This window comes from Trichechus manatus, unplaced genomic scaffold (genome assembly GCF_000243295.1).
Source record: "Trichechus manatus latirostris isolate Lorelei unplaced genomic scaffold, TriManLat1.0 scaffold00163, whole genome shotgun sequence".
NCBI classification, from domain to species: domain Eukaryota; kingdom Metazoa; phylum Chordata; class Mammalia; order Sirenia; family Trichechidae; genus Trichechus; species Trichechus manatus.
In genome coordinates this window covers 1,323,410-1,350,054 of record NW_004444099.1, presented here as the reverse complement: position 1 = coordinate 1,350,054, position 26,645 = coordinate 1,323,410, and the positions used below count along the sequence as shown (strand labels likewise).

General features: G+C 49.4%; 1 protein-coding gene and 1 long non-coding RNA gene across 5 annotated transcripts in view; one reads left to right on the top strand and one right to left on the bottom strand.

The window, feature by feature from the left end:
* Positions 1-6,179: 6,179 nt before the first annotated feature.
* On the bottom strand, positions 6,180-10,984 carry LOC111822347 (uncharacterized). The gene is made up of 3 exons (XR_002825622.1): positions 10,137-10,984; positions 9,626-9,996; positions 6,180-6,346 (listed from the first exon to the last, which is right to left on the bottom strand). It is a non-coding gene; the product is annotated as an uncharacterized LOC111822347 (long non-coding RNA).
* The window catches only part of HK1 (hexokinase 1), an 83,360-nt gene continuing 64,557 nt past the window's right edge, over positions 7,843-26,645 (top strand). Inside the window, exon 1 of one of the 4 annotated variants that reach the window (XM_023740726.1) lies at positions 7,843-8,043. Coding sequence is in view for 3 of the 4 variants with exons in the window: in XM_023740725.1 (XP_023596493.1) it covers positions 22,845-23,003 (159 nt within the window). In the remaining variant the exon portion in view is untranslated. Of the gene's footprint in view, positions 8,044-11,287; positions 11,442-22,661; positions 23,004-26,645 lie in introns of those variants that run through there. The other 3 variants (XM_004386381.2, XM_023740725.1, XM_023740727.1) reach the window with 3 other exon arrangements.

Here is a 26,645-nt window from a genome sequence, read left to right as displayed (position 1 = left end):
GTAAAAAGGTTGGAGGGTGGAGGCATGTCTGACCTCTGCCTCAGGGGAATCAGCCTCGGGTGGTTGATGCTGATAATGCTTCTCCTTCCCTCTTGTGAAGTTAGAGGAGGTCAGACACCGCCCCGGCCATGCCATTTTTACAGATTCCAACACATATTTTGGGGGGACACAGCACAATTCCTGGCACATTTGTAATAAATGTTTATGTGAATAAATTGGTGAACTGGACATTACTGAGCTCTGCTGCATTTCATCCAGAGAACAGTTTGTGTTAGAATTTGTTCAGACATTTCAAGGTTATTTGTAATTATTTTTTATTTTCCTATGAGTGATTGGAGTAACTATAAACATCAATATGTCCTGAACACAGGCTGCTAAGATGACTTTGTAACCCCTTGTTTTGTCCTGTCTTTCTTTAATGCCCATGGAAGACCGCAGAAAATGAAAGGCCAATACTGCCCCCACTTACTGAAAGTAAGGTAAGAAACCTTGATTTTCCTTTCATTTCCTTCTGTAGAAGAAAGAGATTATGCTGCAATTTCCTGGGGAATCTGATAATGGTTGTAAGCCAATCCAGAGGACTGCAGTGGATTCTCGGGGTGAGAGAAGCATTTACCTCTAATCCACTCTCTGCTGGACCCCAGTCCACCTCCACAGGGCAGGTACTTTCTCAGAGGGCCTTGCCTTTGTTCTCAGGCCCCTTCTTTGCCCTTTCTTGGAAGCAAGATGCAAAATGTCAGAACTGAACACGGGGCCCTTCGCGTTCGAACAGGGTGGGAGAGAGTCTGCTAGAGGGAATGAGGGTCTCTCCCCACACTTGTCTTTTCCTGTGTGCAGAGTCAGGCACGCCACCAGCTTGGCACCCATCCACTCTGCACTTGAACAAGGACAAGTTTCAGATGTTTTCTATTGACATATCCCACATGGTCCCAAACCAGAGAGCTTTGGTGCTGTTTGTGATAAAACTCCACCCTCCTTCACATTCCCCAACCAGGCACCATAGTGTACCCTTAAATTGCAGCAGGGTGGATCTGAGGTGGGCTCCTTCATGTGAAGGTGGTGAAGCGGAGTCTTTAAGAGGCAACTTGTTGGGGGAGAAGTATAGTAATTCTCAATTTTCCCTGCATCTGGGTCTATCACCTGGTCCCAGGTGAGGCTCAAGGCTGGGTCTGGATTCATAGTCACCTCTGCCTTGTTCCTCATCCCACTGATTGAGCAACTGTATTTTTCTTTTTTCAAAGATGAATACAACTCAGTTCCCAGCTTCAAAGGTCTTATGGTTGAGAAGTGACACTCAGTGTTCTAACTCTCCATCCATCCATCCATCCATCCATCCTCCCATCCATCTAAAACACATGCTTTAAGAGCCAGATGATATCTAAAACACATGCTTTAAGAGCCAGATGAGGTGGTGATCAACCCCGTCTGGGGAGATAAGGAAGGCTGGATAGAGGAGGTGAGATTTGCAGAGGGTCTTGAAGCAGAAGGAATTTGCCAGGCCAGGAAGGGCATTTCAGAAAAAGCAGTGAGTGCAAAAGCAGAACCTGCAAGGAATGGGGAGAAGTTTGGGCAAGCTGGTGTGATGCTGGGAAGGCAAAGTTGGGAGGGTTGGGACGTCCTGTTAAGGAACTTGATCAATGGGACCCAAAGAATCTTCTAGACTGAAGGGTCATGTGATTAAATTGTTTTCTGTGGGGCAGAACAATTCCCAACAGTATCAAAGAGAATAAAATATTTAGAAATAAACTTCACATAAGTGTAAAACTTATACTTTGAAAACTATAAAACATTGTTGAAAGACATTAAAGAAGATCTAAATAAATGCAAAGACATCCGACATTCATGGATCCGAAGACTTACTATTGTTAAGATGGCAATCCTTCACAAACTGATCTACAGATTCAGTGACTCTCTATCAAAATCCCAGCTGGCTTCTTCGAAGAAAATGACAAGTTGATTCTAAAATTCATATAGAAATGCAAGGGATACATGTTTTATGTATGTTTCCTAATGTAAATAATGTATTAGTACAGTAGTATGCTTTGCTAGTTATAGATAAATGTACATATTATTGAAATACCTGATCAAAACATTTTTACTGATAGGGATTCATGATCAAACAAGTTTTATAGCCTGGGTCTAGGAAGAGCTGATATAGACAACGGCCGCTTCCAGCACAAAGAATGGGGAGGAGAGATGGATTCAAGAGTTTGGTTTGTTCGTTCTTGTGACACATTTACAGGTAGAACTGATAGGGTTTGGTGACTAACTAGAGGTTGGGCATGAGAGAGAGGAAAGAGTTCAAGGATGACATCCAGACTTCTAGCTTGGGTAATGGAGAGGTGTTTTTGTCTGGAATTCTCTTTCCTGGACATTGGCACACTCTCTTGCTTTATTCTGGTTTCTACTTAAATGTTAAATCCTCAGAGAGGCCTTCCCTTCCATCCTATCTAAAATAATGCCCCTACCCTCTATTTGTTTAACCTGTATATCAGTTAGGATTAGATTTGGCTGGTAGTAACACAAAAGCCCCAAATAGCAGTTGGGTAAATCCACTGGAATTTTATTTTTCTCTCAAGTTTCAGAAATCTGGAAGTAGTCAGTTTGGGGCAGATATGGGGCACCTTGGTGATAGGGATCCAGGCTCCTTCTATTTTATTTTGTTGGTTTGTTCATTCCCAAGGTTATCTCATAATCCAGGATGGCTGCTGGCTCTCCAGCCAGTATGTCTGTATTTCAGCCAGCACGAAGGAGGAAGGAGGAATAACAAAGAAGTGGGGAAAGGTGCACAATAGCTATTTCTTAAGGAAGGCTCCTGGAAGCTGTCATGAGACACTCACTTCCATCTCTTTGGAATGTGTTCACATGGTCACAGCTAGCTGCAGGGGAGGCTGGGAAATGTAGTCTTAATTTTGTGGAACCTGAATTCAGCTAAACATTGTAGTGTTTATTATGACAATAGGAAATGGGTGTTGTGGGACATAGCTGTGTTGGCTACACTCTGCTTTATTTTTCCTCTTAGCATCTGATCTAACGTATATTTAGTTGCTAATTTGCTTACTGTCCATCTCTCCCCTTGAGAATGTGGGCAGGGACTCTGTCTTGTTCACTACCACATCTCCAGTGTCCAGAAAAGTGCTCAGGCAGATTAGTTGCTTCACAAATATTTGTTGAGTGAATAAATGACAAGGTGTGGAATTCAGAAGAAACAGAAGTTTAATACGACAATAACTTTTATGAGAAACATGCTGTATTTCAGATGCCTGTAGGACAACTAGGAGTTGATGCTTATAGGCAGTTGGAAATATGGGTCTGGAGCTCAGGAGTGAGATTGGGGCTGGATATCTTGGCAAGAATGATTCTTTGGGGAGGGCACATTGGGATGCACCCACAGCAGACAGGGAGAGCAGGGCAATACTCAGCCAGCCAGCTTAGCGGAATCAATCGAAGCCAGATACTCCCCACCACACCCCACCAGGAGAGTCAGCTGCTTCCATACCCCACTCACAATGCCTCTGGTTATCTGGATTTGCCTCACTGCTTCCTTTGAGGAAACAAAACAAAACAACAACCCAGTTGTCATTAATTCTGACTCATGGCAAGTCCATGTGCTGCAGAGTAGTATTGTACTCCACAGAGTTTTCATGACTGTGACCCTTTGGAAGCAGATTGCCAGGCATTTCTTCCGAGCTTCCTCTAAGTGGGTTTGAACCGCCAACCTTTTGGCTAGTAGTTGAGAACGTAACTATTTGCACCACCCAGGGACTCTGCTTGGTTTGAGACTGCCCCTCTATAAAGGGACTCTGCAGAGCCAGGACCCACTTGCCATGCTTTACAAATCACCAATCCCCGACTCAGTCCCTGAGGGGAAAATCTCCCCAGTGCAGGGCTTTGGACTCATCTGAGACTGAGGTCTTACTGGACGTGGGTAAAATAACACAAATAAGGATAATATGGCAACCCCATGTGTTACAGAGTAGAACTACTTTATAGGGTTTTCTTGACTGTAATCTTTACAGGAGCAGATCACCAGGTCTTTCTTCTGCAGTGCCACTGGGTGGGTTTGAACCACTAACCTTTAGGTTAGCAGTCTAGTGCAAATCATTTGTGTTACCCAGTGACGTTAATTATAATTGGTGATGCTGTTGTTGTTGTTGTTAGCTGCTGTCAGTTCCAACTCATGGTGACCCCGTGTGTGCAGAGTAAAACTGCTCAATAGGGTTTTCTTGGCTATCAGTTTGACAGGCCTGTCTGCTGAGGCGCCTCTGGGTGGGTTGGAACTGCCCACCTTTCGGTTAGTAGTTAAGCACTTAACCCTTTGTGCCATCCAGGGATTCTGGAAATTATAATTATTTATCTTTTCTCAGCAAAATAAAAACTCAGTACCCAATTTTTGTTTGTTTGTATATTTAATTTGCTGGCCTGGGAAATCCCACAGCCTAGGAACCCTTCCTAGCTGTTGACTTGGCCTGTGTGAGCCATTCCCCTCTATATCCTGGGTGCTGATTCTTGCAGGCAGGATTGGGGACCTCTTGTTGGCCCCGTGAAGGTGGCTGTGTGTGGACACTGGAGAGAACTATCCCAGGAACACACTAGCAGGATGATTTGAGATTGTTCTGGTCTGATGAGATACTGCTTCCTTTGGGGAAGAAGCCTGCCTGAGATAAAGAGCAGGTCTGAAGCCTGGGGCAGGCCTTAGCAGTCTAGTTAACACTTCTTCCTCCAGGCGGCTCTTCTTTTTGTGAAGGAGGCTTGGCAGGGCCAGAGGCAAAGGAATGAGGATGGGATATCCTGGAGCTAACAGGGTGTGACTGGGTTTTCCTTGGCTCCCATGCCCTGCAGGTTTCTCTAGCCCTGAGGGACTGCCATCCCCCAAGGGAAGTGGAAGCTTCTTTGGGAAAGAAGATGAGAAAGGCTTCTCTTGGGATCAGGTTCTCTCTGAGCCAGGTGTACAGATCAGGGTTAAGCAAGGGGCTGAGACTAGGGTGAGGCAAGAGACACCTAGGGTGCAAAATTGGGGGCCAAGATTTAAATCTTGCATTCTGTGTGCCTCTCTTGTCTCACCCAATACCTGAGGCCTTCTGCCTGTAAACTCTAATCATAGGAGTTGAACAGTGAAATGCCTACAGGAGCCAGTCTGCACTGTCATCAATGGAGTCGGTGGGCTGGGTGGGCCTGAGGCAAAGGAGAACACTCGAGCAAGTCCAAAAGGGGCAGTGACTGCCCAGCTCTAGGTAGTTTTTGCTATGCAGTAATGTGGGCCCTGTGTGGCCAGGGCTTTGATGTAAGACACTTGGATTTTAAAGTGAAATCCCCTAATTTTTAAATGTGAGCCCATACTAATAAAACACAGGTGGGCCAGATAAGATACCATCTAGACCATGTTTTAGCCGAGAGGTTGCCAGTTTACAACTTCTGTTTTTATGTTGCTGGAAGGCAGAACTTTGGACAAATGAAAGAGGAAGAAAGATGGCCTGAGCGTGGGATTTTATAACTCCAGCCACTCTTGGCGCTGTGTAGCCAGGGCCTTCCCGCGGAAGGCTGGCCCAGAACTGTCTGCAAAGCCTGTGAGAGAGAAAGTCACAACTAACTGTCATCCCGGTGTGCTCCTGACCTACAGAGCCACCAACACCCTGTGGAAGCCACCCTCAGCATTGTCCAAGAGAGGCTGCTAAAAATATTACCAGTCTAGGAGAAACCCCGAGAGTATGGCACCCTTTTAGCTCAGTGGCGAAGTCACTCCCAAGGTTCACCGTTCAGCCAGGGATTGGACAGCCCCATAAAACAAAACGGGACTAATGAGGCACAGCAGTCCAGGGACAAGGACTAGATGGCAGAAGGGGATAGCAAAGCTGGTAATAGGGAACCCAAGGTTGAGTAAGGACAGTGTTGACATGTCGTGGGGTTGTTAACCATTGTCATAGGGCAACATGTGTACGAACTGTTTAATGAGAAACTATTCTGTTCTGTAAACCTTCATCTAAAGTGAAAATAGCAGCACAACTGCAAGAACGTAATCGACGTCATTGAATTGTACATGTAGAAGTTTTTGAAATGGTGTATCTTTGGCTATGTATATTTTCACCAAAAAAAAAGGTCCTCCAAGGCCGAGAAGGGAGCGTGTTGGCATGTCGTGGGGTTGTTAAGCAATGCCATAAAACAATATGTATACTGACTGTTTAATGAGAAAACATTTGTTCTGTAAACCTTCACCTAAAGTACAATTAAAAAGAAATATATTACCAGTCGATTCATTTCAGAAGTCTCCTTTAGACGTTCCCATGGAAAGCCAGGGTCTAAATCAGTGGTTCTTATTCCTGGCAGCACCTGAGACTCACCTAGGGAACTTAAAAAAAAAAAAAAGATGTTTAGATGGAGTCTCCTGGGGGGTGCAAACAGTTAAGCGCTTGACTGCTAGCCAAAAGGTTAATGGATCAAACCACCCAGAGGTACCTTGGAAGACAAGGCTGGAGATCAGCTTCTGAAAGATCACAGCCTTGAAAACCCTATGGAGCAGTTCTACTCTGCACACATGGGGTCACCATGAGTGGGAATCGACTTGACGGCAACTAACAACAGACTGCACCCCAGGATCGACTCAGTCATCACCTCTGGGGAGGGGCCTAGGTCTGCATTTTTTAAAGCTCTCCAAGTAATTTTTTTTGTGCAGCCAGGATGAAGACCACTGATCTAGTGAGTAGCAACGCTGGGTTAGTATCCCTTCCCGGCGCTTCTCTTTGGTATGGGCTGTATATGACAGCTGCATCACCATTGTAAAATGTTGCAGTGGCTTGGGCACTCGACTTAATTTTTTCTTTTCTTTCTTTTTGAGGACTTAAAGCAAGCTGTATAACCTCCACGTCCTCATTGATTGATTAAGTGGGGATAACAGTGGTATTTGCCCTCCTAACCTCACTGGGCTGTTATCAGGAGAAATGAGGCGATAAATCAGAAAGCTCTCCGTAAACTGTCAAGCATTATGTAAACATTATTGCTGTTAGGAGCATGCTCCCCTCTACTGGGAGGACAGCTTTGATCTATTGGTGATCATTTCTGGAGTAACATTCCTAGTAACATTCCCAGTGTCTTGGGTCAGATGTTAATCACAACATCCTGACTCAGCTGCAGCCTGTGTTCTCTTATAGGCAGGCATGTTTCATGGGGTGGGAGCCTGGATGCCATGTGACCCCTGCCCCAACCTGCACAACAGGAACCACAGTAAGTGAACAGACAGAAATCCAGAGGATTTCAGGAAAATCCTTCCTCATGTGGAGGGGGCGGGAAAGAGACCTGTGGAAGTAAGGGCTCCCAATGGTGGAGATCTTTGCTGTTCTTTCTGGTCCAGGGAGTTATCAGCAGGGAACTTAGCGGGGGTCTAACAGCCTACGTGAGGGCCCTGGATGACACATACAGTTTGCGCTTGGCTACTGACAGCAAGGTTGGCGGTTTGAATCCACCCAGTGGTGCCCTGAAAGAAAAGCCTGGCGGTCTGCTTCTATTAGATTACAGCCATTGAAAACTCTGTGGATCACAGTTCTACTCTGGCACACATGGGGTTGCCATGAGTTGGAATTGACTCAATGGCAACAGGTTTGTTTTTTCAGAGCTATGTGGCAGCAAAACGAGGCAGAAAAACTAAAAAATGCCTAAGGTGATAAACAGTATAAAGAGGGGACACAGTCTCAGCTCTGAGTCCAGAACGGGACACAGAAGCACAGCATGGGCTCTGGCCTCAGGAAGCAGATAAGACCAGTCCCCCCAGAAGACAGTAAGCAGTATCAGGCAGGCTGGCACGACTCAGTGTTACTTGAGGCCCCGGCTGCAGTGAGGTGGTAGGGAAGAATGGGCAGAGTGCTGGCTGGGCATCAGAACTAGGTTTGAGTCCCAGCTCCAGACTCGACCTCAACCTGACCTGGGCACCATGGCCCACCTGCTGGGTCTTAGGTTCCTCGTCTATGAAGAAGAGGATTGGTCTAGATCTAGATGGACTGTGAGCGCAGTCTGAGTTTGCCCTGTGGAAGTGCAGATGTCTGAGAGACTAGGTTAAGTAGCCGTGGTTGGGGAAGGCTTATGGGGAAGGTGGGTGAGCTGGGCCTTTGGTGAAGGAGGAGTAATTGATCAGGCAGAAGTGAGAGGAGAAGGCAGGGCAAGCAAGGAAATATGAGCAGAGGCTCCAATGGAAGGACGTGGTGGGGGCCGCAGACAGTAGGGAACTGGCCTCCCTGTGGCCAAGGGTGGGAGGAAGAGATAAGTGGGCAAGAGCGGCGTCAGGTTACAGAAAGCTCAGAAACCAAGAAGAGAAGTTTAAAATTGGCTCCATCAGGAAGAGGGGGCCATCAAAAGAGTTGGGGCAGAGCCATGATGCGATTAGGCTGCTTTTTAGCAGGATTAATGTGGCCGGGTGCTCAGAATGGCTTGGATGGCAGGAAGCCAGGATCCAGGGAGGGCGGCTAGAAGACTCTTGTAATATTTCTGGCATGGAGTGATGAGGACTGGGAGTTGGGAGGAAACCTTGGGGCCTGACTGCATTCAGGTGTGAGGAGGAAGGAGTCACCTTGAGAAGCAGCTGTTGTCTCAAAGGCCAAGGGAGTGATAGCAGAGACAGTCTTCCTGCCTGCAGACGGTACAGCTCAGGGTAACCGGGCCACGCTTCTCCCTGGCTCCCGCTCTGATAAGAGATTTCAGTTGTAACGGGGGAACGGGTGATGGTGCCGGCTGGGTCTGGGCTAAGGGCATACCCTAATCATGCTCATTCTACCTGCCATGTGCCAGACCTTTCCTAGGTGGGGGAGACAGAGCAATGAGCAAAACCCGGTCCTTGATCCCCAAGGAGCTTCCAGCCTTTTGAGTTTGGAAATCACATTTGCAGGACTCAAATCAAATGGGATTTGAGAACAACCATCTTGCTCTCCTTCACCTAATTTTACTATCTATGGCCTTATAGAAAGCGGAAGTTCTTGACGGGTGCCTGATGGGTGCCAGAAAACCTCTCTGTTCCTGGTTTATACTAGTAGTATCCAGCGGCAGATCCAGCTTTTGTGGGGCTTCTCTAGAAAAGAATTCAAAATTGTTGTTAGCTGCTGTCAAGTCAGCCCTTGACTCATGGCGACCTCACGCACAAGGGTATGAAATGCTGTCTGGTCCTGTGTCATCCCCCTAATCGGCTGCAGATTGGATCATTGTGATCCACAGGGCTTTCACTGGCTGATTTTCAGAAGTAGATCACCAGGCCTTTCTTCCTAGTTTCTCTTAGTGTGGAAGCTCCAGTCAAACCTGTTCAGCATCATAGCAACAGGCAAGCCTCCACTGATACATGGGTGGTGGCTGCGCATGAGGTGCACTGGCCGGGAATTGAACCAGGGTCTCCCACAAGGAAGGCCAGAATTCTACCACTAAGCCACCACTGCCCCTACTTCAAAATTACAAATATAAAGTTGCTAGGGCCTAGAAAGGGGCAAAAGCAAGTAAGAGACCCTGAAATTCAAACCTCATCAGCTTCACAGTCAATCCTACGATAATACCCACCATTTCTTAAGCATATATGTACATATTTTATTTACAGTATTTTCTAACAACCAGGGGGGATGGGCATTAGTATTTCCATCTTACAGTTGAGGAAACTTACTCAGAGAGGTGACTCAGGATGCCACAGCTGTAAGGTCAGGGAGTGGGGGCTGTGCTCTGGAGCAGAGCTCTGGCTTCAATCATCTGAGCTGCTCCTTTTCAGGTGGTGTTGGCAACCGTCAGGCCCCTGGACTACTGAGGGCTGTCCTGGAATGCAAGCCATCTCCCTCTGGATTCCACCATACCTTTGGAAGGACTGGCCAGGTGTTCTCAGGATTCAGGGCTGGGGTAGAGGTGGGGGGTTGTGTACTCTGGCCATCTCAGGGGACCACATGGCGTAGTCAATTCTTCATCCCAGGGACCAGACCAGCCTATTAGCAGAGGTCTACGATCCGCCATCTTCATGGGGCAAATGGGGCCCAGGAACGTGGCCTAGTTAGGTAGGGAGCAGGGTACAAAGGGGAGGACAGCAAACCCTAGGGGTGAGGACCAGCTTTGAAGATACACAGACCCAAGGTCTCATCGTGGATCTGTGACCTCCTGGCTGTATAACTGAGTCTCAATTTCCTTACCTGGTATCTTGCAAGGCAGTAAAGCTCCAGGTAGTGTCCAGCACACAGAAGAATTTACCCGAGAACGCTACCGTTGTTATCACTTCTAGTAGTTGCATGAACATCTCTGATTCCGCGTTCCCCGCTTTTGAAGCTGACTAGTTTTCTAGGTATCTTTCCCACCCCAGCAAACTTCCTGTGCACCAAGTGGCTCTATAAAAAAGATGACACCTGGGGAGTGGGTGCCTGAACGGTCACCCCAGATACCAAAGGCTTCCAACAGGAGGAAGAGACTCCGGGGATGGAGGAGGCCAGGGCCTGAGCGCCAAGACATGCTCGCCGGGCGTGGGCCCTCCGGGAGAGCTGCAGAAGTCGGTGACTTGCGGGCTGGCCCTAAAGGGCGTCACACTTGCTTTAGCAATACAATTCTCCAGTCGGAGATAGGCTGAGTGGGCCAGGGGCCCAGCAGCTGCGCTGGGTGAAGTGGGAAGGATGCACCGCCCGCGAGCAACCCGCTGAGCGCCTGGACCCGCGAAAGCAGGGAAGCCGGGTCCGAGGACGGCATTGTCTCCCGGCTGCCGCTTCCGCCGGCGCAGCCCTTGCTCACTTTCCACGCCCATTTCTGCAGCCCACCCCATCCCCCGGCGTGTCCCCATCCGGAACTCCCAGGCGTGAGCTCTAATCTCAGAGGAAGAGGACAGCCCCCTCCAGCCTGTCCCCCGGTCCGCTGCAGACCCTCCCCGGCCGGGCCCCACTCTCGTCCCGGACGAGCCGGGCGGTGCCGCTCCCCGCACTTCCCCTGCCTGAGCCCCGCCCGCCCGGGCGTACAGGGCCACCGTGCGTGACGATGCGCGCCGGCGAGAATCTCCTGGCCTTCCCCCTCTTCGCCCCGGCACCGGCTCCCTACGTGGGGGACGTGCAGGGTGATGCCCGACTTTGGGGGATTTCGCAGCGTCGCCCGCCCCCTTTCCGGCGCGGGAGGGAGCAGCCACGGCGCCCCCTTCCCCGGCTCGAACGCCACCGCCCCGCGCTGCAGTAGCGCGCGGCAGCCAATGGGCGCGGAGGAGGTGGGCCGGCTCGCGACTAACACCCGCCCGGGAACGGGAGCGCGGAGACAGGGAGCGCGCGGAGGTGCCGCCTCGCCCCGAGCCGTGGGGGAGGAGTCACGGGAGGAGGAGGAGGAGCCGCCCCGCAGCCGCCTGAGGACCACTGCTCGCCCAGGTTGCGGAGGACGAAGGCTGGCCCCGCGCTCCGACCGTGAAAATGATCGCCGCGCAGCTCCTGGCCTATTACTTCACGGAGCTGAAGGATGACCAAATCAAAAAGGTGCGCCCCCGCCTCGCTGCCGCCGCCGGGCGCTCTGGCCGCAGCGTTGCATTCCGGCATCCGCGCGCCGCCGCCTCCATCCTCCCGCTCCCAGCCTCCCCCAGGCCTGCTTGTGGTTGGACTGCAGGGCGATGGGGAAAGATTTCGCCCTTAGATTCTCCCCGGCCTTTTCAGTGTATGTGGGTGTGTGTATGTGTGTGTGTGTGTGAAGCGGGGAGCCTGAGACTGGGCTACTTGCTGCAGTGCCCTTGAAACGGACTGTGGATGTCAGATGGGCCCGGGGCCATGCAGGGAGTTGGCTGGCTGCATGGGGACCAGCGGGCCTGCCCGCAGGGCCTGTTTGGAAGTGTCCGAGAGTCGTGGGCAGAGGTGTGATCTTCGAGATGTTGGGGAGATGAAGGAGCAGCAGGCGGGGGTGCCGGCTGGAGGCCAGGCATCCCATATTTGGGATTCCCGACGGAGGGCGCCGGGTGCCCTGGAAAAGCTGTCACCTGGGCTATTCCAGGTGTTGCAGCCGCTCACTTAGTCGAGGACTGGGTGACCGGCCTGGCTTCCCGGAACGGGGGGGGGGGGGGGGGGGGGCGGCACGGAGGCCACAGAAAACTTTGCTCATAGGCCTCAGGTCTGGAGCTGTATGTCTGAATGGAATTTTTTATTCCTCTATGTGACCACTCTCTTAAGCCAGACTTTCAGCAAGCTCTGGGAGCTCCAGTTAGAGACTCTGGTCATTTGAGTGGGATGTAGGCCTTGACATGTATGTTGGTGACATGTGTGTGCTTGCACATGAACGCATCTTCCTACCCTTAGTTGGGCGTTGGCGCCTTTGACATCTATAGAGCATAAAATATTTCCCATTGGCAGGTCTTAAAGGTGTAGCTCTCCTTTCTGCCGGTTTTGCTACCTTGTTTTCAGGAAACAATCTAGGCTGTAGGGAAAGACCCGGTTTATCAGCTCCAGGCCTGTCACAGTCACCTGGCCCACCCACACTCCACATAGGTGACGTTACTGCTGGGTAAGCTGGGGTGGTTGGACAAAGTCAGCCTGACTTAGGTGTTTTCAACCAAAGGGGTGCTACCTACAGGTGGGAGGCAGAAGCAACAGGCCTTGATTTTCTGCCCTGTAGGCCACCGGATGGTCTGCCCTCCTTGCAGACACCTAAGACTCCCTGGTGTGACACAATAGGAAATGGGCGGCCCGAAGACAGTGACCTCATCAAGGTCACCCAGCGATTTACGGGCAGTGCCTGGGCGGGGACCTCCCGCCTCCCTCCACAGAGAACTTGACCAGGGCTCCTTCTGGCAGTCAGCTGAGGGGGAGGTGCTGAGAGACAAAGTCCCTGGGGGCTGCCTTGGAGCTATGCTGGGTGGGGACTGAATGGAGTGCTCAGGAGACAGGCCTGGGAATCAGCTGTGGGATTTCCATGTGTCACCTGCCTTCTCTGGTTCGCTGCTCTCCAAGGTCCTCACTGCTTTAAGCCACAGCGACTCTGGGGTTGTCAACCTGTGGGACTCACGCTTGCTTGCATGGAGCACCCTGTGGAGCATCCTGGAGCTTCCTTCCGGCCACTGAGCTCAGGCCACAACGCGTGCCAAAACTTGCATTTCACAAGTTTTCTTCAGTGATGCTGTGCATTGGTTAATTTCGTTTAAGGATAGGGGGAGGATTAAGGTGTGGAGTGGAGAGGGAGTCCTCCCAGTATTTCGGGGCCTGCCCAGAACAGGCCTCCTCCTGGCCCTCCACCTGCACCCTATGCTCTCTGTAGCTCAAGACATCAGACCTCTGGAGTGGGGGCGGGGCTGACCTTGGAAACATCTACCATCTGTATCCACCACCACCTGTGTGACATCTGGCCCCTCACTGGTGCTGGCCTCCAGGGGTTGAGGCTTGAATTGTACTCAGTGGATCTGTGTCATCAGGCACACAGTGTCTAGTGTAGCCCAAGACCCCTCCACTCCCTGCAGGTGGCCTGTTTCATATATTTATTCTATCTACCAGGCATCTGTAGGTATCTTGTGATTTCTGAGTCACTTGATCCTTAGATCTCTCCTTGCTCTGAGGTTGTGATTCTGGCATTGCCTCCCCTTCTGGGCCTCAGAACCTTGCTGGAAGAGAGTCTGAGGCCAAAACTTTGGCCAGATAAAATTATTTAAGAAAAGGAGGTTCTTAAAAACAAGATGGCTTTCTTGCCCCTCACCAGGGTCTACTTATGCTGCTTTCTAGGGAGGAAGTGAGAATTCCTGCGGGGGATCACCTCAGCCTGCATGATGGGCTGTGGAGCACTGCTGTCCCTGGGTGTGGTCTCCAGGAAGCTTCCCGAGCCTCTTGAGCACCTAGCAGGAGCTTTTTGTCATGACCTGGTCAGCTGTCCCCACCCCTGCGTGGCAGATGCTGGCGCGCTGCACTTGCTCTCAAAGGGCTCAGCACTTGTTAGAGACCAGCCCTTCCCACTCACCACTCACCATGGGAAAGGCTGGGTGAGAATGCAGAGCTCTAAGCCCTGTGCATCCTGCGAGGACAGGGACCCGCCTACAACACCACAGAGACCCAGTGAGGGTGGCCAGCTTAGGCAGCCATGATGATTCAGCCCTCCAGCCTTAGGCAGCCCCCTGGAAGCAGCAGGTCGCTGAGACAGACCTGGCATTGCCCACTCCACTCGCTACCTGTGCCCTCTGGTGGGGAGATTGGAAGGGGGAAGGTTTTCGGAATTACTGGGATACAAAGGGAGTCATTTCTCTCCCTGTTGCCTGTGAGGCACGTCAATAATTCAGCATCATAAAATGTATCCAGGGTTGAAACAGTTCAAGTGGCCGTATTCCCGGCTTGCAGACCCATTTTCCAAACTGCCTCTCTGTAGTATCGGCGAATGGGTGCATTAGGCTGGACTAAGCACAGAACATATATTTTCCTTTCACTCTTCTAGTGCTTTTAGGAGGAAAGGAAGACGTGTGTGTGCTTGTGAAAGATTCATTTATCAGGATTCCAGACATCTAATTCTGCAGCTGGAGGCAGTGTCCTTTGGCCCCAAAGTTACTTTTAACATGCCTCTTCTCTCATCAGCTTCTTCCACTGGGCTCGGCCATCAGGAGCCTGGAGGAGGGTGAGGGATTGCATAGTGCGCTGTTTGTTTAGGGAAGGGAGATGGGTCCAGGAAGGTCAGAAGTTGGCCTCTAAAGAAAGACTCGACTTCCTTTCCTCTAGGCTGCCAGGTGGTAAGCAGACAGCTGTTGGTCCCTACAACTACCAGTAACCTTCATTAGGCTGGTGAACAAGCAGGTGTGATTTGTCAAATGGCTGAACCCAGGGGTCCTGGAGTGCTGGTCCAGGATGACAGGGGAGGGTATGCTTAGCAATTAAAGGCCACCCCCAGGTCCGATTCCTCTGAGCCCGGGTGTCCCAGCCACAGAAGCAAACATAAAAAACGCTCCTTATTGCTCAGGGATGTGAGAGATGAGATTTAGAAAATGTCTCGTACCTGCTTTTCTTTCCATCTGGTGTTGGGAGAATATCCAGATTCACCTCTCCTTGATGAAGCTTTATTTCATAAACGCCCTCTCCTGCCTGAACCTTTGGTTCAGCTAGGCACATCGCTCCATTTGGTTTGATAATTTGGGAATGTTGTGAGGGAGTAAACTGGGAAAGCCGTGGGTATGAGGGGCTTTCACATCTGGCCGGGCTGCACTGTCCTCCCACGCTCCCGCTGTTCTCCGGAGAAGGCCCTGGCAGCTTCCCCCCAAAAGACTGATTGGACGTGACAGGTGCTGTCTCCGTGTGTGTCTATAGCAGGGATTCCTGGCTGACAGAACTAGTCGGTGGAGTCAGCTCTGAGCACGCCTGAGGAGGTCCTGGGGAGACTGGGTGGAGAGGGGGCCGGGCACCTCTGCAGCCTCGAAGCAGTCCTGGCCAGACTGCTGACACCTGCTTTGTCGATTTGAGGACCTTTAAATCAAATCCGCTCACGGACACGCACTCATTTCTTCAAAAGTGTCTGCTGAGTTCTTTATTATGTGCAGGCTACTGTGCTAGGGCTGGGCAGCAGCTCTAAACCCGGCAGGACTGACCCCTGTTCTCATGGAGCATAAGTAATTATTTGCTCTCTGTGATAAGTGCAAAGCCTAAAATGCTATGAGAGCATGTAAGGGGGGGTGTCAAACCTTGGGTAGGAAATCCTAGGAACTGCTGGATAAGGACTGGGATCTAGATGTTGGCCTGTTAAGTGGTTTGGAGGCTGCCCGCTCTCCCCACTCCCAGACCTGGGGAGGAGGACATGGAGGTTACTCTAGTTGGGGTAGGAGGACAGGCTAACCAACTTTAACAGCAGGATCTTGTGAAGCCACTTAGTAGTGTACACTGGGCTGTGTTCATTGTATCTGATCTTAAAGAAAAATAGGTAAAAATTTTAATTGATTGATAGGCTTTTACTGCTAAAAATAATGTTGATTTCTGGTAGCACAGTGCAAATGGGGATAGTATACTTAGAAACTAGAGATTCCATTCACAGGGACTGGAAGCCCATCTTTCTTTCCTTTAGGAGAAAAAAAAATCTGTTTTTGTTGATTTTAATGGTTTACCTTGGAACGTGAATTTTAATTGTAATTCTCTTCCCCACAATTTGTTTTTATTATGAAATATTTTAAGTACATAAAAATGTTGAGGTTGACATAACAAACCCCTGTGTATCCATCACTCAGCTTGAGAAATAAAGCATTACAAACACAATCTCATTTGCTTCCTCTCCCAAAAGAAGTGACCCCTGTTCTGAATTTGGTTTTTTATCATTTCTGTGCATGTTTTTATACTTTTATTACATATGCAAATGTCTATAAAGAAAACACAATATTGCTTCATATGGTTTTAAACTTTTATAAATGGTGCTATACTGTACGCATTCAAATAATAGATGGTATTGCTTTATATGGTTTTAAACTTTTACAAATGATGTCATACAATATGTATCCTTCTGCGACTTGCATTTTTAGTTCACCATTATGTTTCTGAGATTTTTCCATGTTTATCTATGTAGCTCTAGTTCATTGCTTTAAACATCTATGTACTCTTTCAGTGTGTAAATACACCACAATTAATTTATCTATTCTTCTTTTGATGGATATTTGGGTGTCTTATTTTTCAAATGCTGAATGACATGGCAGGGAACCTTCTCGGGCACTTCTTCAGCACACATGGAAGAGTTTGTTTAGGCTGTAGGCTGTGTGCCTCTGGCTGGAATTGCTAGTGGCGGGGTATGTGTTTCTTCCCATTTAGAAGATTTGGCCGAATGGCTGTCCTCTTGAGGTCACTCCAGTTTCCACCCCACGGGAAATATGTGTGAGTTCCTGTTGTCCCATGCTAACCCTTGCTACAGTCAAACCTTTAAAAAAATTTGATAGGTAATTTTTAAAGAGACTGCTTCTTTTCTCCATTCGCATTCATATTACAGCATTTCAGCTTGGTTTAAAATTAGCCCATTTCCCCATTTGCCTTATCAGACAGAGCCCTTGTTGCAAAGTATTACTGAGTTAAGTTGACAGCTCTCCTCGTGAGCAGCGCCAGCTCCGAAACATTTGCACAGTTCTGATTAGGGGGGTGGTAGATGCCCAGAAAGGCGTATGATGACTCTCTGTGACCCTTGATGCTCTGTTAAACTTTTCTGGGAATTAAAACACACGCCCGTGCTTTAGCGCACACCGTCTCTCTTCCTGGGTGGACCTGACCTGGGCAGGCTTATCAGTCTCCTGAACATGCCCCACTCTGTTCAGAGAAAACTCCAGCCGGCAGCCTCTTAGACACTCTTCTGTAAAAGGAGAGGATGCCTATACCACTGGGGCAGGGAAAACTGAAATGTGAAGTCTGCAGCCCTGCCGTTTGCGAACCGAGAAGCCAAGCTGAGTGGCCCTGTGTGAGGCAGAACATGTCGGCTGGCCGTCATCTTGATTCTGTGCCTGATTACAGGCTCACAGACCAATAAGACCTTGAGGGGTACTTGAGAGGGAAGTGAGGTATTTTATACCTACTAGGTTCCTGTCTTTTTCTTAACATAGGTCTCATTAAATAATTAGTGGTAATAATACTAATGGAAGCCAACATGTAATGTCTGTCACATTTATTGCCAAGTACTGTGTGAAAGGCACCATGAGCATTATCTCCTTTAACCCCCACAATGCCCCCATGAGGAAGGTACTCCTATAATCTCCATTTCTGGATGAGGACCCTGAGGCTCAGGTAGTAAGCAGTAGAGCATATACCCAGGAGGGCTATTGCTGGGAGAGTCCCTGCTTTTAACCACCTCAAGGGAGGGAGACATCATCATCTCCATTTAGAAATGAGGAAACTGAGGCTTCCTAAGTGCTGAAGTGACTTGCAAACAACCACATAGCTCATAAGTGATTGGGCCATAGATACAGCTGGGGCCCCCGACTTAGAAACCATACCACTCCCAGCTCCCTCATTCTGCAGTTTAGGGAAACTGAGATCCAGGGAGTGAAAGAGCTGGCTGAGGAGGACAGAGCTGGGCTCAGGAGTCTCCAGGTTCCTTGACTCCCACTTCTTGTTCCTGCCCAACACCAGCACACTGTCTTGAGCTTCCTTATCTCCCTAGCTGCTCAGTGTTGACCAACCCCTCCCCACCTGGGAAGGAAATGGGCCCAATAAAGTTACTCATAGTGAGGTGTTAGAAATTTCCCTGTTGTTTTTCAAATCGCACCCTGCCCTCCATTCACTGTCTTCCCCACCTCCCATACTTGTTTGCACTTAAAAGGAGGACAGTGCTTAAAACGGAAGTAGACCCCTGCTCTCCACCCTGTAGTGCCCACTCCTAGAGGCTGTTCAGTGTTCTCTCCCAGCCTCCGCCTGGCCAATATTATAAGCAGCTGTTGATTTCACTGGTTGATTAATATGTGGGGTTTGCCTTCGGCCATGTTATTCAACCTGACCTCATTTCTCTGATGTCTCCTGGTGCCTTCCAGGACCCTTTCTGGGTGGGTAGGGTGAGTGGAGAGGGAGACCCAGACCACTATTGTAATAAAGACATCACCTCACATTTTGCAAAGTTGTGTTGCATTTACAAAATGCTGTCATGTGCCTGATTTAGTTTGGTCTTCCAGCAAGCCTGGATGGAGGTATTTTTTCTGCGTCTTATATATTGGGCAAGCAAGACTCAGCAAGTGAACTTGTCGTGGTCTTGGTCCCATGGCCAGAAAGCAGTAGTGCCAGGATGTGGACACAGGACTGGCTGACACCAGTGAGCGGTCGCCATGCATGCAGGACCAGGTCTGGCTTCAGACTGCAGTGCAGGGCTCATTCTAGGACATACAGTGGCCTTCTGGTAGAAACCATCCGCCCAAGGCTCCCTTAATGGGGATGTGTCTGAAATGCTAGAGCTGTGCTGGCGAGCTCAGTAGCCACCAGCCACATGTGACTACTGAGCACTTGACATGTAGTGAGTCTAATTTGAGATGTACTGTGAAGTGTAAAATACACACAGAATTTGAAGACTTTGACAAAAAATATATAAAATATTTCATTAAAATTAAAAAAAAAATATTGATTACGTGTTAGAAAAACATTTTGAATATATTAGGTTACGTAAAATATGGTATCGACATTAATTTTACTGGTTTCATGTACTCTTTTAAATATGGCTACTAGAAAATTCAAAAATACGTGTGTGGTTTGCCTTATATTTCTGTTGGACAGTGTTCTGCTAAGCAGTGAGTTTTACGGCACTCTCCACTTAAAGCAACGGCTCTTGTGGGCCCTTGGGACTCAGTTTTCTCATCTATAAGATTGTTGTTGTCAGCTGCCATTGAATTGGTCCCTAACTCAGGGTGACCCTGTGCACAATGGGATTGGACGGTTGTGATCCGTAAGGTTTTCTTTGGCTGATTTTTCAAAAAGTAGATCACCAGGCCTTTCTTCCTAGTCTGTCTTAGTCTGGAAGCTCTGCTGAAACCTGTTCAGTATCACAGCAACATGCAAGCCTCCACTGACAGACAGGTGGTGGCTGTGCATGAGGTGCACTGGCTGGAAATTGGACCCATGTCTCCTGCATGGAAGGCAAGAGTCCTGAACCACGCTGCCCCCCATCCATAAAATTAGGGGGCTGGAATCGTTATATCGAAAGACTCCTCCAATTTCAGCAGTATCTTTAGTTAGCCATCAAGCTGTCTGGGCCTCACTTTCTTTATCAGATGGAGTGAATAATTCCTGCCTTCCTGATCTGCTCGCTTATGGTGAGAATAAAATTAGAGAATGGATGTGGAAGCACTTTGAAAGTCTACAGCGCTGTACAGATGCCAGGTGTTATTGTTTTTCACTCCGAATACACCTGCTGCTACTGCTGGTGTTGTTAGTTGCTGTCGAGTTGGCCCTGGCTCCTGGCAACTTCCGCATAACAGAAGGAAACGTCGTTCGGTCCTGTGTCATCTTTATGATCGTTGGTATGTTTGAGTCCATTGTTGTGGCTCCTGGGTCAATCCATCTCACTGAGGGTTTCCTTCATTTCGCTGACCCTCTACTTGCCAAACATGATGTCTTTTTCTAGAGATTGGTGTTTCCTGATGATGTGTCCAAAATAAGCAAGCGGGAGTCTCTCTATTCTCACTTCTAAGGAGCATTGTGGTTGCGTATCTTCTTTTCTGGCATCTTGAGTAGCCAAATGGTGAATCGCAGCTTTCTGGATAACAGAGGTGGGTGGCCAGTGCCCTGAGCCAGGGCAGGGATCCTGGGTACCATTCTGCCTTTGCCCCTAATTGTATGTGAGAGAGTGAGAGTTCATAGACCATCTGCATGTCCATTTTCTCCTTGGCCAAGTAGACAGATGAAAGTGACACTGTGGATTTCTGAAAAACCTGTGTTCTGGGAAAGCCCAAGTGCCATGGCACTCCTGTGTCTGCTGTATTTGAGCACGAAAGTGTAGGCTTTCATGATTGCTGTGTGACTAATGGAATAACACCGAGTCACAGGGGGAATCGAGTCACAAGGGGGAATCGTAGCTGAAGGAGGCCCCAGGTCTTTTGACCTCTAGCCCTGGGGGTTGGGGAGTGAGCAGTATTTGCATTAGGGTCTCATTGTTGTCTCATAGTGAAAGTGAAACTACCTATACTTCAGGTCTTCCTTTCCCTCCCGTCTAGAATGCCTGGAACATTGGGAACTATGAGTCCAGAGGCTGGTCCCTTCCCAAGCCATTGACCAGGAGGCTGAGGATTAAGCCTGTTGTTCTTGCCATGCCATATTCCACGGCTGCTCTTACCCTTGAAGTGACAGTGCCTCCTTTATTTTTAGCTAGTTCAGTGTGACGGCTTTATTCTCATCGTGAGCAAGAACTTGGCCACTCTCACCAGCAAGAAAGCTCCTATTAATGGGTGCCAGGGTCACCAGGAGGACCTTGGGTTGTGACCTCAAGGCCCTGGCCTAACACTGGTCCTCATAGCAAGAGGCGTCTGGGGAATAAGGGCAGGATTGCTGAGTTTGGAGATGCTAAGCCAGTGCTGGTGTGTGGGGGCATTGGTGGTTCAGTGGTAGAATTTTCGCCTTCCATGCGAGAGACCTGTGTTCAATTCCAGGCCAATGGACTTCCTGTGCAGCCACCACTCATCTGTCAGTGGATGCTTGCGTGTTGCTATGATGCTGAACAGGTTTCAGTGGAGCTTTCAGACTAAGATAGACTAGGAAGAAAGGCCTGGCGATCTACTTCCAAAACTCAGCCAATGAAACCCTGTGGATCACAACGGTTCAGAGCGCAACCGATCATGGGGATGGTGCAGGATTGGGCAGCATTTCATTCTTTTGTGCATGAGGTTGCCATGAGTTGGGGCCCACTTGACAGCAGCTACTGGCAACAAGATGGTGTTGCACCAGTTCCTGGGTACATGGGCAGGTTGCTTAACCGTCAGCCTCAGGTTCCTTTTGTGTCAAATGTCATAGATAACGCCTACATTGCACATTGTGCAGATTTGGATCATGGCGGGGTGAAGTGCCCAGCATGGGCCCCACCCTCAGTTACTATTACATCTCCGTTCCCCAAACCTCAAATTCCTCATCAATAATGGAGATCCCATTTTTCTCATGATTTGTCATGAGTAAACAAAGTTGTTATATGAAGTGTATGTGGTACTTACTGGGTGCTTAGTATGTGTTCATTGGAAACCGAACCAACGGCTTAGAAGCATAAATAAATTTTTTTTAACTTTCTCATTCAAAAATTTATACACATATTGTTTTGTGACATTGGTTGCAATCCCCACAACGTCACAGTATGCTCCCCCTTTCCACCCTGAGTTCCCTGTGTCCATTCGTCTGATTCCTGTCCCTTCCTGCCTTCTCGTCCTGCTTTTTGGACAGGAGCTGCCCATTTGTCTTGTATACTTGATTGAACTAAGAAGCACATGCCTCACGTGTGTTATTTTTTGTTTTATAGGCCTGTCGAATCTTTGTCTGAAAAGTAGACTTTGGGAATGGTTTCAGTTCTGGGTTAGCGGAGCTTCCAGGGGCCATAGTTTCGGGGGTTCCTCCAGTCTCTGTCAGACCAGTAAACCTGGTCTTTTTACTTGAATTTGAGTTCTTTTATACGTTTTTCTCCTGCTCTGTCTGGGACTCTCTGTTGTGTTCCCTGTCAGGGCGGTCATTGATGGTAGCCAGACAGCATCTCGTTCGTCTGGTCTCGGGCTGGTGGAGTCTCTGGTTCGCGTGGTCCTTCAGTCCTTTGGGGTAGTATTTTCCTTGTGTCTTTGGTTTTCTTCATGCATAAATAAAATTACAGATAAGGCACAGAAAGATATGTAAGAGCCTTAAAAAGGAGACTGGGAAAAGGAAAACTCCACAGTATAACATTTTAAAGTGCCTAAGGGGTCATTTTGCTTTAGGCGTGTTCACACACAGATCTTGCCCTCAGGAGCCTCTAACCTGGCATTTACTTTACAAAACACATTTTCCTCTGGTGACTTTAAGGTAATTCAACAGTCTCTGGAAGGCTTGGCTGGGGGAGTAAGAATCCTGATTATCTTTAGGGCTTCTCGTGTTCCTCTGGGGCTCAGCCGTGAAATGGAGGTGTTGTGAGGGGAAGGAGGGAGTTAGAAAACACCTGGAACTTACCACACCTCTGAGAGAGGCCATTGCCCGGCACAGGTTGCCATGAGGCCGAAGTGAGGGGGCGGGGCGGGTGCTGGGGGAGAAGGGCTGGACCGTTTGGGGAACAGGAGTCTCTGGGCCTTATCTGAGCTAGCAAACCCTTCTGGAGACGTCCTTGAGTTAGGCGTCACCGAGGGCTTCCCGCCCAGCCCAGCGGCCACCCAGCCCAGCTGAGAAGCCTCCCAGTGGCACCGTCCTGAGGGCTCTAGGCGGAACAGGAAGGGCCTAGAAGGCATGGCCTCCACACCCCTGTCACTCACAGTATAGCTGGAGACGCAGACCATGTGCCTGTTGCGGCAGTGCCCGGGAGAGACTCGCACACGTCGGCGCGCCACCAGGGCAAGCTCATTCCTATCTAGTGGGCACCTGCGGCTGAGGGGATGCAGAGGAGACGAGTGGACAGTGTGGGCGGGGAGGATCATGGCATGCGCTCTGGAGGAGGTGAGCTTAGAGATGGTCTTTGGGTAAAAGAAGGGGTGGGAAAGCAGAGTGGACTGTGGATCTCTAAGGAGCTTTACGGGTGAAGAACCATTGTTTTGAGGGTGCTGGGAGCTGATGGTTCCAGGTATCTCCCCTGGTGGCCAACTTCCTCCCTGCTCAGAGACTGGCTGCCAAGAGTGGACAGAAGTGTAGGCTTCCTGGGCCCATCCACAGCATGAGATAGGGCTGGGCCGCCTGTAGAGCCATGTGCAGGCAGGAAGAGGGCCGGGGCCTTGCTTGGCCAGGAGGAGGGATTGGAGTGGACCACAAAGGAGCATCTGGTTGGGCCAGGGCCTTGGCTCTCTCTGGTTCGAACCTCCTGCCCAGGATCGTGTCAGCTGAGCAGATCAGACAGCTCATAGCTGGTGTGATCCCAGCTGGAGGGTGACCAAGGCCACTTACAAGTCCAGCGCAAGTGCTGTCTGCGTGGAAGCTATGCTGCTTCCAGAGTGGATGGAGCTGTGGCTCCAATGCCACTCGTGTTCTTGCCTCTCTCTGCACCAGGAGGCCCCTGGCCTGAGCCTTCCTGGGCTGAGCAAGAAGGGTACAGAGGAAGGAACTTAGTGTCCACCTGGCCCTCTCACTGACAAGCGTGTCTCCTTGGCTAGTCACGTGAGCTCTCCGGCCTCAGGTGCTTCCCGTGGGAATTAGAGGTGATGGTTCCTGCCCCACTTCTCCGGGCAGCATGATGAAAGGACTGACATGTAAAAGTGCTCTAGAAAGTCTAGATGAAAGTCACGTGAAGACACCACGTTGGGGATGGGGAGACTGAGATGCTAACAGGATGGCCTGGGCTTCTGCATTGCCTGTCCATGCCCGAACCAGACAGTGTTACTCTATAGTGTGAGTCTGAGAGGCAGTTCCCAGAGAAAACAGAAAGGTGGAGTTAAAGTTTCAAAGGAGAGAGTGTTTGTGATGTGATTCCAGCTTTATAAAACACAAGAAGCGAACCAATCCCTGTGCGTATGAGTGTTTGTTTAGCTTTGAAAAAGCCCTGGAACATTCAGCTCTAACAGCGGGGATAGCTCTGGCAAGATTGGGAGAAGAACTCGTATTTTTTACCTTTGTGCATTTATATGTTGGCAGAATATATTTTTTACAATATGTGTAGAATACTATGATAGGAAAAAACTAATTACCCAGTGCAAACGTTTCTAAGAAATTTTGCCTAAATCTTTCATGGGCCGTGGTTTCAGGCAAATTTCCACTTAGCTTTTGTTTTCTCTTCTACAAAGTGGGTTAATAATGTTTGGCAGTCAGTGCATTTTTCTAGGTATTTAGGCAAAAGGAGTTAGAGACACATGTTTAGGACACTTAGTGAGGGGTGGGAGGGAGAGAGAGGATCCTTGATGCCTACTGTGTTCTCAACACTTTATTAAAACTCTCCCAGTTACCCTCTGAGGTGTAGGTGTTGTTATCTTCATCTTAAAAATGAGGAAAACAAGACTCTAGAGGTGAAGCAACTTGTCCAAAGTCATACAGCTAGTAAATGGCAGGTCCTGGATTTGAACCCAGCTGCCTTTCTCCATAGTCTGTGAAGAAAGAATAGAAATGTGGAGAAGAGTGGAAATGCTTGAGGAGAAGCCCCAAATGAGAGATCACAAAACCTTGATTCTAGACCCAGCCACCACTTAGAAACCATGTGACTTTGCGTGAGTCACTCGGTCTCAACTTCCTCTCTTATAAATTGGAGGTAATTATACCTTTCCTGCCTACCTCACTGAGTTATTGTGCAGTGAGAAAAGGAGCGCCTACTTCATGCCCAGCATTTGTATCCATGAGCTTATTTCTTCTCTTTCTAAGAAGTTGAAATGGGATAATATATGTGAAAGTCCTTTGTATAAAAGGCAAAGCCCTCTGCACGTGTGAGCTATTATTAATAATCGCCCTGGATCTGTTCTCTCCTGAGTCAGTCTGGTTAGGAAAGGGAAGTGAGTCTGGTGTTGAAATCTCTGCCCTGCCCTTAACCAAGCTTCCCACTTCCTTTGCAAATTAGAGACCTCACTTGGGAAGTTCATTTTCAGGTCCTGCACCAGCAGCTTCAGTAACACCTGTTGCCGGTGCTTCATTCTTGATCCTCTTGGGACAGTGGACGAGAGTGGGGGTGAAAACTTTCCATGGCCATGCCCCCTCCACAGGGGGTGAAAATGCCAGGTCACCAGTGTTACCATCCCCTCCTGCTGTGTCCGTCCTGCTCACTTGGGCATGTCCAGTCTTGAACTAGGTTTTTGGCTATCTTCCTTTTTGCTCCTGGGTCTATTTGACCATGCTTTGTTGGGAGCAGGAGGTGGGGCTAGAGTTGGGACACAGAAACATTTGTGAGTTTAGCCCTGTGCTGGGCATTTGGTTCTTTCATGAGCTGGAAGGCTCAGGCCAAGGGGCTTGGTGAGGCTGAGTCCTCTCTGCTGATCTCTCTTCTCTCTGCCATGTTGCAACTTCTGGAGCTGCTGAGAGCTTCAAGACACTCTTGGTCCACATGAAGGGTAATCCAGACAAGTATTTGGATGGTATTTGGGCAAGGGCCCTGCCCTGTACAGCCAGCCCAGCTTCTGCCCTCATGAGAAGGGGTCTTCTTTAGAGGATGAGAGAGAGACCCTGGTGACTGGAAGGTGTTCCTCATCAGTCTCGGACAAGAGTGTGTAGGACCCAGCTTCAAGTGTGGTGTCTGGGGCCCCTGGCACCCCCTTTCCTTCCCAGCCTGACCAGAGTCGCACACACTCATCTCAGTCACCATGTGTGAGAGTGAGCACTTGTGGACCTGCAGACACATATCATGTCCTGTGACCTCCCAAATGCTTGAGGCTAGACAGCCATCAGAGGAATTGCTATGTGCTGCCCTCTCCATCAGCAAGATATATGGGTTGACCAAAAGGTTGGAGGTTGGAGTTCACCCACAGGCACCTCAGAAGAAAGGCCTGGCAACTTATTTGTGAAAAATCAGCCATTGAAAACCCTAAGGAGCTCAGTTCCACTCTGACACACATGGAGTCACCATGAGTTGGTGGTAGGTAACTGGTTGTTGGGGATTTGAAAGGGCAAGAAGGATTCTTTGGGCTCTGATGATTGGCCAGAGCAGTAAAGCATATCCTAAGAGAAGAGGAAGACTCATGGAAATGTGAGGGGAAGTGGGGTGGGCGAGAGGGAGGGAGGGAGATGCTGTGGAGAGAGAAATAGAAAGTTGAAAGGCCACAGACTTCGGCCAGATCCCCAAACCCAGAAGTCAGCCGTCTCTGGGCTGCATCCCTCCCGAGTCTCTCCTCCCCTGGGCTTCTGGCCCTCTCTTCTGCAAGCAAGAGCTGCTCTCTCCCTGCTTTTCTTGGAGAGTGCAGCTTTGGAGCAAACAGGCAAAGGTGATTTTCCCTCTGTCCTGCCTTCTTCCTTCCACCGTCTGCCACTTTCTCGGCCTCTTTCCCAGGCTGGCAGGGGCAGGGCAGTTGCAGAGGCAGCCTGGCCAGGTACCAGGGAGGCTGATCTGAAGGAGGGAAAAGAAGTCTTATGGTTAGCACAGCACTGGGTGCTCTGGGCCCCTGGGGATCTTCTGCAAATGCTGCTACACATGTGCTTCTTGAGCCACTTACAAGGCCACAGCCCATGAGGTGCATA